Raw genomic sequence first — 10965 nt, 5'->3', positions numbered from 1 at the left:
TGCACATTAATATGAAAAAGAGTATATTAGACCTCATAGAAACCAAGAAGGATATCGATAGGCGGAGCCAATGCGTACTAGGTGTGGTGGGGAAACTTGAGCAGTGGCGTAACACAGAACCATTCTATGATAAAAAGGGAATTGTAGAGTTGCATTTTTTTCGTATATTCATTGACTGAGATATGAAATATAAAAAATTCATACGATGCTCCACGATTATTCCAAATATACGGTGATATTAATTTCTGTATAAATAAGACGAACAAAAAGTAACAAATATTTTCGTTTATTAAAAATATAAACATAGACTGGCGGACACGGAATTTTGGATGATTTGTCATTCGACTGATATTTTGTAATTTTTATACTGAGAGCGAGAGAAAAAATGACAAAAAATCAAAATAATTTATTGATCTTAGATAAAAACACGTATTGCTGGCATTATTGTTACGGAAAATCGACGCCAAAAATAAATTTCAACTAATTGAACTTTCAAATTTTAGTTTCAAACGTCAATCATAATGACAATAAAGCGTGTCTTACATTGTATCATAATTAATTTAATTAATTTTTCAAAGTTAACATTTATAAGATGCCCCTGTTAATAAGTAGGTATATTAAACATTTTTTACTGATGTTTTGTTTTCATGCCTAGTCAATAAGATGTAAGAATTTAGTAATAATTTGAACCTTGTTGAACAATTTCTAATAACTTTCTCAAATGGTTACTGAGTATTGCAGTTTATAAAACAACAAATGCCTTAAAAATGTTATTTAGTAATAAAATGAAAATATTTTCATTACAGTATAGGTATGGATTATTTGTTTTGTGCAAATAAATAAGTGCGAATACACGCCACTACTCTCAGCTGATTTCAGAACTCCCCTATATTTACGAATGGATTCGTCCGCGACCAGTTTTCGTCTCTGCGCATCCCTTCCATCGATATCCTTCTTGGTTTCTATGACTTCTACATATTCTTACAAATATAGTTTATACAACCAACAATACATACACTCGGCGGTGGCGAATAAAACCAAAACGTCAATTTTGGGTTCAAAAAACTTTATTTAAATTTGTAAATACAACAAGTAGGTGCTCGATGTTAATCTTATGTTTACATGAAATGTACTATTGATGTCAGAGCCATGTATCCCGTAATAATAAACCCAGTGACCCAAGCGAGGGCTCTCGCCGGTTGTGGCACAACAAAAATTGCATAAACCAAGGTGTGCATAAATCTAGCAGCGGTGTAGACCCGGAAAAGAAGAGTTGCCCATGCCACTGCTGGATTTGTCAAAACATAAATAAAACCGATAACGAAAAATAAACTGATGTTTTCCAAATCATTTAAATGTGCCCTGGAAAAACAGAATGAATTGGGAATGGTGACTGTGTTTTTGTTACCTTCTGACTCTCTCGACATTATCGTCCGTGCGGGGCTTGACTTTGAGGCTGGCGCCGTCTTCAGGGTTAGCAAAGGCCTAGAAATTGAGATAAATTAGTTTCAAATTGAAAAATGATCGACTCATTTCCAATGTCACTCGAAATAATCTCTATTTTTATCACTTCGATTATAAATAGCGACTGAAAATACCAACTCATGGTGATAAACAAAAATAAGAAACATGTAACAGTTCATAGTATTAATTACGTTACATGCAGTTTTATTATACAAAAATTTGTGCAATCATCATATTACAATAACACTTTTACAGCAATTAAGACAGCAGCAAGGAAAATGATAGTAAAATCATCATTTTCCAATCTCTGTGCTTTATTTTTATGATCTTGACGATCGATGATTCTTGTGAACAAACTGGTGTTATTTCCATCAAGTGTTTTGTCTTGTGCAACACTATTTTCCCCCATTCTCCACTTAAGTGCTGCAGTTGTCATATGCCCATTATCTTCTTCAAATGTAAAATTTCTCCTTTCATCCTCATTGATGTTGAAAAATTGTTGGATTAGCTCAGTCCAGTTTAAAACTTTCGGAAATTCGGACAATTTTTCGAAATTTTGAGCCGGCGCATTGGCCACAAATGTTTTATTTGGTAAACAATTTGCATGACCGAATAAGAATACCAAAAAAAAGAGGAAATATGCCCACAGAGAACGACTCATATTTAATGACAGGAATAAAATTGGCAATAAAAATGACAGTAAACAAAAGTTGCTTATTTTTCTAAAAGCGGTAGAGAGATTAAAATAACATGAATAGGAAGCTTGTAAAATTGTTCAACAGTGAAAAATAGATACGGTGTAAAGTGGAAAACCTTGTACTTTACAGTGTTTGTAATAAACAGGAAAAATCGGTCCCGATTTACTCGAATTATCATTTTTTTTTTTGGAGATGTATAAGGGTGAAAACAAGTTTTTTTTTCCTTAGGGTTAATAGCAGATTCAATTGTGAAAATCTACCACCCCCATCAGTGACAAAAAAATTCTACATACCTTATATCTGAATCTCATCATGCCGGTCATTGGGGACATAATCATCATTTTAACCACCAAAATAGCCGAATAAAATAAATAAGCTCGAAACGCAGGGGATTCGAGAAGTGATTGGAAATCGGTAACTTGGGCCATTTTTTTCAAAATTAAAAATTGAAATGATTTTTTCTAAAGTGTACCGCTTCTGGCTGATTGCTTTAGTCGACTAATGATTTATCACAATAAAACTCAAGGAACGATATGACCGTGACAAGCATAACTTTGTTTAACTATTAACTTTTGTTGGTACATAACCTAGAAATGTGTGAATTAAAGTGGATTTTTAACAATGAGACTAAATTTTTAATATTATTTGAAAAATTTATTTCAAGAATTTATTAAATGGTAGTAAAAAATCATTTCAGTTGCAAAAATAAATCAAAATTGTAATATATTTTTCCGGTTGTGTATATTGTGTTGTCTATCTTAATCTCTAAAGGATTCCACAAATCACAAATAAAAGCTGGAATGTGGAATCCAAAGTCCAAGATGGACAAGATGACTCCTAAAAATGCCCCTAGAAATGTGTTTCTCATAAAATGGCATTACATAAATAATTAAATTTGCAAATGTAAATTGTCAATGATACAGGGTGTTCCATTTTTATTGTTACGAATTTACCAGGTGATAGAATATTCAATTTTAAGATAAAACTTTTCTATAAACACATATCGAAAAAATTTATATAAGGGAGCCACATCTCCTGAAAGGAGTGCATTTATTAATAGATTTTTTCCAATATTTCAGAAACCATCGTGGATAAAATTACAAAATTTGGTACAACTGATAACCTTTATACACCCAAATGAATTCAAAGATAAAATGTCGAAATTTTTACTCAGGGGCGTCCTAAACTGGGGGATTTAAGGTAAAAAGTACCCTAACTATTTTGGCGGTTCGTTTTTGCCAGTTTCAGCTACAAAATCCTAAATTTCATAGTTTTTCACAAGAAGAGGTCTCTTGCGTTTTTTTTCGATAAAACTTACCGTTTTTGAGTAAAATCAGTTTATAATTTGTCTTACCATTTAAGAAAGGCGTGATTAAAAATTTCGACAACTGATCTTTAAATTCGTTCAGGTGTTTAAAAGTAATCAGCTGTACCAACTTTTGTAATTTTATCTATTCTGCAATAGTGGGAAAACCCCATTAAAAACTCATTTCTTTCAGGGGGTGCAGCTCGCTTACGTAACATTTTTTGATACATGTTCATAGGAAACTTATGTCTTAAAATTGAATACTCTATGACCTGTTTAAGTTTGTAACAATAAAAACGGAACTCCCTCGTTGTCCCTGTTTACCGATTTTTTTTGCAAATTCTCTTTAATACCTAATCAGGAATAGGCCATCTTAAGCGGGGTTACAAGGGGTCCACGGCACCCGGGTGGCACAATTTTGGGGCTGCAATCTGAACTATTAAATATACAGGGTGATTCTTAAATAGATGGCCAAAATTTTACCACAGCTTCCCAAGGATAAATGGAGACGATCTGTACCATTTTACGTTATGTTTTAGAAGTAAAACCCCCTATTCATCAAATTAATACATGGTTTCCACTACCTATTTACAAACATATCAGTGGCGTACGCTTTACCTCGAACATAACTTTAATAAATTTTATTTCGAAAACGGTTAAACAAAGAATTTTTTACTATTTTTTCCAGCATGTACTCATTTGCTATTATGTACCACGGCTAAATTTTTGTCGATCTATTTAAGAATCATCCTATATGTTTTTTTTATATCGAGAGATCAAGATAATTTGTCGATAATTTGTAATCGAGTCATCTTTGAATCGGAAAACGTACGTCTGTTTTAGAACTAATTGCACGGGAAACGTCAAATAAAATGACCAGTGGAAAGGTAAAACGGCAAAATGGGTTGGAATTAGTTATATCTACCGACGTAGGTACAGTTGGAGACAAAATACTTTGGTCGTCACTTTTCTGACACTTTAATGTAATTCAAGCTTTAACGTTAAAATGAATGACAATTTCAAATTAATGACAGCTTTTATATTTTCCTATCAAAAATATGTACATACAACTTGACAGTAGCTAAAAATAAGGTTAACAGTCCTAAAGCATGCTTTACCATTTAGTGTCACTCAAGTGACATTGACCAAAGTATTTTGTCTCCAACTGTATAAGGTGAAACATAAATTTAGTTATTAAAATTATCATCTTTTTGATTATGTCATTTTACCTTTTGATTTGTCATTTTATTTGCCATTTCACAAACATACGTTTTATTTTGATCTCTCGATCTTACAATTAATTTTTTGTTTTTATTTTTCGGTTCAGAAAAAAATATTGTGTTGTATTTTAGTATCCTGAGAAACATAGTTTTTCTTAGAAAACGATAAGGAACGGCAACCTCTTTTGCACAGGTCCGGTGAATAATATGGTTTTTTATTAATTTCTGCAATTTTTTGAAAACAAAAATCTTTATTTTAGTAGCAGTCAATTCATGTTGGTTGGGGTAATGATAGATAGTATTCGAAAGTGACTGTTGATTTCATAAGAACAAAAAGTAAGATACAATTTTTGTGTTTATATTTGATTCTTTGGAGTAAAAAATGTTGAATATTTCAATAAATTTGTGATTTGTGAATTTGTAATCAAAAACTTCAAAAATGTCGATTAAATTGTACTTTTCTTTTGAAAACACTACTGATTATTATGGCTCGGATTATGTCCACGAAAAATTCGTAAAATATGCACATATACAGGGTGTTCCGTTTTTATTGTTACAAATTTAAACAGGTGATAGGATATTCAATTCTAAGACAAAAGTTTCCTATAAACATGTATCGAAAAATGCTTGGTATGGGAGCTACACCCTCAGAAAGGGGGCTAATAGGTTTTTGCTAATATTTCAGAAACCATTTAAGATAAAATTACAAAATTTGGTACAGATGATAATCTTTATACACCTAAACGAATGCAAACATCAAATGTCAAAATTTCTAATCAGGACCGTCCAAAACTGATGGGGTTTAGGGTAAAAAAATACCCTATCTATTTTGGCTCTAGTTTTTTTAGTTATGCATGGTAGTCACTTTGAATAACTCCTTTAGATTTAGGCAAATTCATTTAATTAATGTTATTATTGTTACTGTAATGTTATGTTAATTAGTTGAGGTTGATTAAAAAGTATGAATTTCTTGCTTTTATTATTCTGTAAATTCTGATTTATTTGAATGTTGTATTGGTGTGTAACATACATTTTAAATTAATTTTATTCAAAAACATTAAGTCGTATAGACATTTTAAATTAATTTTATTCAAAAACATTAAGTCGTATAGACAGACACAAGAGAGTTTTCTGTGATAAACTATCGAACTTAAGATTTTGTTGCTGAAAGTACCGAGAAACTAATGCCAAAATAAATAGGGTATTTTTTACCTTAAACTCTCCCAGTTTCGTACGCCCCTGATTAAAAATTTCGACATTTGATGTTTGAATTCGTTTAGGTGTATAAAGGTTATCATCTGTACCAAATTTTGTAATATTATGGTAAATGGTTTCTGAAATATTAGCAAAAACACATTAGCCCTCTTTTAGGGGTGTAGCTCCCTTACCAAGCATTTTTCGATACATGTTTATAGGAAACTTTTGTCTTAGAATTGAATATACTATCACCTGTTTAAATTTATAACAATAAGAACGGAACAGCCTGTATATGCACGCATTTTCACAAAAATATGTACAAGATATTAAGAAATATACTCTAATATATGCCAAATGTGCATCGATATGCAAAAGTTTTAACAATAAAAAATCAAAAATCAAAATTTTGACAACAAAAATTGAATAACTCAAGAACAAAACAAAATTTTGTTCTCAAATTAAAATATTTTTTATATTACTTTAATTTATTTTAATTATTATTTTTTGGAAATAAATGATTAAAAAAAAACACTTGATTCGATACTTTATATTTACCCTGTATAAAACGAATTTAAAATGGAAACACTCAGCAGGATACTAATTTTTTGAGTCTGGCTTACGAATTACCGGTTGTTTTCTCTTTAAAATATCTTGTAATCGGATCATTTCTTAAACATCGCAATTTTTAACTTGAAATTTTTAATCAGAAATTTGTGACTTGAAGAAAATATGCACAGATATGAAACATTTCCTAAAATATGCACGAAGTTGCCAAAATATGCATTTTTTATTTGGCTTATTTTAATCAAAAAACATTAGATATGTATAATTTTGTTGATATCCAGCGTGCGTCAGAACGCGCGCCCCAGAGAAAAATTTCGAGTAAGACAAGTACCAGGAACATGGAAAAAAATGTTAAAAAAATTCTTTCTGTCAAAAAATTTTGACATTTATTTTTTGACATTTGACATTTTTTAAGTCTATTTAATCATACTGATGATCTTGTATATGTTTTTTTACAATTATTTGGTAAAGGTACAAAAATTTTGCCAATAAAAGCCACAAATAACATTGAACAGAGTTACAATTTACGATACAGCGTCTTTGTTTCCTCTTCTAATAGCCTGTAGCAAAAAAAAATATTTTTCCAATAGAAATAAATTGAAATTTTTATAGATAAAATTTTTTTAACATTTTTTTCATGTTCCTGGTATCTTACCTTATATGGCATTTTTTTCTGGGGCGCGAGTTCTGGCGCACCTTGTATACCTTTTAATAACAAATATGCATTTTGCATATAATCCGAGCCTTACTGATTATACAATAGAACACACACTATTTAATTCGGATTGTTTTTTTAGTTTTTTAATGATAAAATGCATTAAAATTATGAAAAAAGCTTAAAATTAACCATAAAATATTGATATTTTATTCTTAAAAACCTTGTTTTTCTAACGTTTTTCTACCTACTATTATTGTGTATTTTAATTGCAATTATCTGATGGGAGAAAGCTGACTTTCAACATCGCAAACGAAAATTGTAAAAAAATTATTTCAAATCCAGTATGACTCCAAGACACGGGTTATCAGAGTTAGCTATAATTAGTATCGAAAATGGAATTGATTTAGATGTAACTAATATTGTTGGAGATTTTGCAAGGAAATTTGATTTTGGTTCATATTTTTTCATGTGTTGTAATTTTTTGTTAGGTTTTGTTGATTTTATTTCAATTTTGTTATTTTTTGTGTAACTTTAAAACTGTAAAAAGCTATAAAACGACAGGGGCGGCACTCTGAACTTTGCATCCTGGCGGCTGTAAGGCTCGAGACGGCCCTGTACCTAATTGTTTAGGAGTTTAAAAATACCTAACTGGGTTATTATTAATCATTATTACGTAAACTGTTTTATTTATTTTATTGAAAAATCTGTTTACAAATCACAATTGCTTATCTTATCACACCTTAGGCCCAATTACTTAAAGGCGATGTATATTTTAATCGCCATATATCCTGTGATAAGATAACCCACTAACCACGCCAATCCCCGCGCCGGTTGTGGCACAACTATCACAGTATAAACAACAGTGTGCAAAATCCTAACTATTGTAAAAGTTAAAAAAAGAGAATCAGCCCATTCCGGCTCTGGATCAGTCCAAATGTACGCAAAAGCGACCAATAAAAACAAATAAATACTTTCCATATCATTTCTATGCCCCCTGAAACAAAAATATTAACTTGAATTGAATCAAATCATTAATTTCACCTTCGAACTCGTTCGACTTTTGCATTAGTCCAACAAACAGTGCCTCCCAAAAACACAGCATCTTCTTCCGAAACCAAAGCCTAGAAACAATCTAATTCGATGTTTAAACCAAAAAAGTACTTACATTATTTAAGAGTCTTTGCCTAATTGTTAAAAGCGTCATCAGCATCATTTTTAAAGCCAGAATAGAAGAGTAAAATAAGTAACTGCGAAATACGGGATTTTCGAGTATCAGTGATTTCAAATACGGATCCATTTTGCAAAAATGTTAGAATCTATTTAACAAAATTTGACGATAAATTTCAACGAAGGTGAATAACAAACAAGTCAGGGTCGACGATTTTAAACTGTTTGACATTGATTCTTCGAGGAAATTATTGTCTAAAATATGCAGAAATAAATTTTGCACACTTCCCTGTGTGGAATAAGATGACAAATGTTTAATAAACAAATAAAAAAATTGTAAAATCTACACCGACTAGCGGTGTATAATTGGTTGCATAAATTGCTAAATTATGTAATTAAGTAATTTTAATTTTGCAGTATTAATAAAACGTCAACAAACGTTAATATATATTTATTTAATGTATTTTTTACATTTTACTTGACTACTTAAAAATATATTTAATGTGACTGCTTTCAAGTTCTATTAAAACTACATTATCAAAAATTTACATAATTAAATAAATAAAAATATGCAAGGCAGCATGCACAGCCATATATCCTGTAATTAAGAACCCAGCAACCCACAGAAGTGCCCTTGTGGGTTGTGGGAGCACGATTAAAGTATAGACGATGGTATGAAGAGCCCTAAGGATGGTAAACCCGAGATACAAGACCCAAGCAAGCCAAGCAGGGGGCTGCGTGAAAATATAGGCAAAAGCGGCTGCTAGAAAAATTGGAATGTTTTCCAAATCGTTCTGATGAGCTCTCCTCATCCGTTCCACCGTATCGTTCACTACGACTTGTCCTTGTAACCATTTGGCATCTTCAGGGCAAATAAAAGCCTAAAACAGAACGTGTTTTTCTAATTAAATATTGCGCAGATTGTTTTGTAATTTCTGAGGTCGTGCGAACCGGTTGAATTTTTTTTTTATAAAGACCGGTGTTAAATTTACCTTATATTTGAATCTGTTATAGATGGTGAGTAGAGACATGCCCATCATTTTTAAGACCAGCAAACAGGCACTTATTAAGTAAATGCCAAAAGCAGGGTTGTTAAGAGTGAAAAGTGAGTCGGGGGGCCCTACTGAACTTGTTGTGTTCACCATCTTGGACAATTTACTAAAATAACTTTCACTACACTTCTTCACGAGCGCCGGACTGCAAGTGGTTTCAAGAAAAGTCAGTTTTCAACTTTGAAACGGTTTTGTTATTCAACCTTGTCGTTTCGGACGTCCTTACGAGGGTCTTCCTTGTCTAGCCCATTAATTTGACTCGGAAATAGAGAGTTATATGTCAATGAAACAAGAAATTCAAACTGGAATTTATTAACAACCTACCAAATATAAATTTATTTTTTTGTACAACTTAAATTAATTTTTAACAAAAGTGGAGTAACGTTTTGATTGCCATATACCCAGTGATGAGAAAACCTATCAACCAGGCCCGTCCTCTGATTGGTTGGGGCATTATAATAACAGTGTAGACGCAAGTGTGTATAATTCTTGAAACAGTGAAAATGAAAAATAAAAGGTTGGCGAAAAACGGACTTGGGTCCGTCCAAATGTACGCAAATCCGATGACAAAGAACAAGTAGATATTTTCCATGTCATTCCTATGTCCCCTACAAATAAATAACTGTGATTCAAGTTGAGTCAAGTTACTTAAGTTACCTGCGCACCCTTTCGACGTGTTCATTGGTGCGCGAAACCATCCCTTTTAAATACATCGCATCTTCTTCACTTACAAACGACTACAATTGATTAATTAATTATATTCTGATTAAGCAGTGATTAAAGTACCTACTTACGTTATTCATGACTCTTTGTCTGATGGTGAGGAGCGACATAAACATCATCTTTAAGGTTAATATGGCTGTATAGAACATGTAGCTGCGGAAAACCGGATTTTCTGTTATGAAGATTTTGAGTTGTTGGACGTCCATGTTTTTGCACTGATTTGAATTTCTTTGATAAATCTAACGGAAAGCAGTGAAAAAATCTGCTTTCTAGACCGGCTCGTCCGACACGTTCAAAGAACCCAAACGACTGACCTTGCTAAGCAAATGCAAACTTCAACATTAGAAATGTGTTTTGACCCATTTTCTTACAAGTAATCAAAATAATGCACTGACTCGAAGTCGAAGAGATTTTGTGGTGTTTGGGAGATATTTGGTGAAATGACCTGATTTTTCAACAGTTACGACATGCAACAGGTTGGTGGCAATGCCCGGCTTGGGTCTTCGGGCTTCTCATATTGTTTACTTTCGCTGGAGTGTTTTTTTTTGCAAAAATTTCAGTTTTGGCAATTTTTGTTTTTTTTGGCAATGTAGCAATAAAATCAAAAGTGGAAGTGGAAATGTGGTAATAACTCATTATACCGCTTATATAAAACTTTCACGATTCAAGGTATTTTTAGTTATGTGTTTATGATAGATAAATACATTTTCGAAGGGTCAGATTTCAGTTTTTGTAGGATCGGTGCCAGGGCCGTAACCAGGATTTTATTTCGGGGGGGGTTTCTTGTTGGTCCATGAAAATGAAAAGAAAGAAGGCGGATTAAAAAGCAAAATTCTCTAAGTACACGTTTTTATTTTAAATTGAATGAAAAGATCCTAATTAAACATGAAAAAATACAAACTACCTCACAAAAGTA

General features: G+C 31.9%; 3 protein-coding genes across 4 annotated transcripts; all 3 read right to left on the bottom strand.

Moving 5' to 3' along the window:
• Positions 1-1049: 1049 nt before the first annotated feature.
• On the bottom strand, positions 1050-8501 carry LOC123011888. The gene is made up of 7 exons (XM_044409593.1): positions 8273-8501; positions 8149-8228; positions 7862-8101; positions 3856-3892; positions 2456-2623; positions 1409-1485; positions 1050-1362 (listed from the first exon to the last, which is right to left on the bottom strand). Exons 1-7 carry the CDS (start codon positions 8402-8404, stop codon positions 1119-1121), a joined length of 978 nt encoding a protein of 325 aa, XP_044265528.1. The 5' UTR covers positions 8405-8501; the 3' UTR covers positions 1050-1118.
• Positions 8502-8710: 209 nt separating this feature from the next.
• LOC123010803 (microsomal glutathione S-transferase 1-like) lies at positions 8711-9521 on the bottom strand. Its single transcript, XM_044407932.1, has 2 exons — positions 9267-9521; positions 8711-9155 (listed from the first exon to the last, which is right to left on the bottom strand). The coding sequence occupies exons 1-2, from the start codon at positions 9417-9419 to the stop codon at positions 8820-8822; spliced, it is 489 nt and encodes a 162-aa protein (XP_044263867.1). The 5' UTR covers positions 9420-9521; the 3' UTR covers positions 8711-8819.
• Positions 9522-9622: 101 nt separating this feature from the next.
• Positions 9623-10534, bottom strand: LOC123010804 (microsomal glutathione S-transferase 1-like). 2 transcript variants are annotated; one of them, XM_044407934.1, is made up of 4 exons: positions 10421-10534; positions 10121-10367; positions 9984-10063; positions 9623-9934 (listed from the first exon to the last, which is right to left on the bottom strand). In XM_044407934.1, exons 2-4 carry the CDS (start codon positions 10253-10255, stop codon positions 9691-9693), a joined length of 459 nt encoding a protein of 152 aa, XP_044263869.1. In that variant the 5' UTR covers positions 10256-10367; positions 10421-10534; the 3' UTR covers positions 9623-9690. The 2 variants fall into 2 exon arrangements, with proteins under 2 accessions (XP_044263869.1, XP_044263868.1); XM_044407933.1 differs by having other exon boundaries at positions 10121-10490.
• Between the last annotated feature and the right edge of the window lie 431 nt (positions 10535-10965).

Source organism: Tribolium madens, unplaced genomic scaffold (assembly GCF_015345945.1).
Source record: "Tribolium madens isolate multiple individuals breed KSU strain unplaced genomic scaffold, Tmad_KSU_1.1 Scaffold_91;HRSCAF=231;Tcas5.2_LG7, whole genome shotgun sequence".
Lineage (NCBI taxonomy): Eukaryota > Metazoa > Arthropoda > Insecta > Coleoptera > Tenebrionidae > Tribolium > Tribolium madens.
This window is presented reverse-complemented; position numbering and strand designations above follow the sequence as displayed.

Bases quoted from the DNA above. Each gene is read 5' to 3' on its own strand.
- LOC123010803 (XM_044407932.1), bottom strand. From the start codon at position 9,419: ATGGTGAACACAACAAGTTCAGTAGGGCCCCCCGACTCACTTTTCACT. The intron at 9,156-9,266 runs GTAAATTTAACA...GTTCTGTTTTAG, and splicing joins ATAACAGATTCAAATATAAG to GCTTTTATTTGCCCTGAAGA.
- LOC123011888 (XM_044409593.1), bottom strand. From the start codon at position 8,404: ATGGATCCGTATTTGAAATCACTGATACTCGAAAATCCCGTATTTCGC. The intron at 2,624-3,855 runs GTAACCCCGCTT...GGTACACTTTAG, and splicing joins CCGGGTGCCGTGGACCCCTT to AAAAAATCATTTCAATTTTT. The intron at 1,363-1,408 runs GTAACAAAAACA...CTGTTTTTCCAG, and splicing joins AATGTCGAGAGAGTCAGAAG to GGCACATTTAAATGATTTGG.
- LOC123010804 (XM_044407934.1), bottom strand. From the start codon at position 10,255: ATGGACGTCCAACAACTCAAAATCTTCATAACAGAAAATCCGGTTTTC. The intron at 10,064-10,120 runs GTAAGTAGGTAC...AATCAATTGTAG, and splicing joins GACAAAGAGTCATGAATAAC to TCGTTTGTAAGTGAAGAAGA. The intron at 9,935-9,983 runs GTAACTTAAGTA...ATTTATTTGTAG, and splicing joins CACGTCGAAAGGGTGCGCAG to GGGACATAGGAATGACATGG.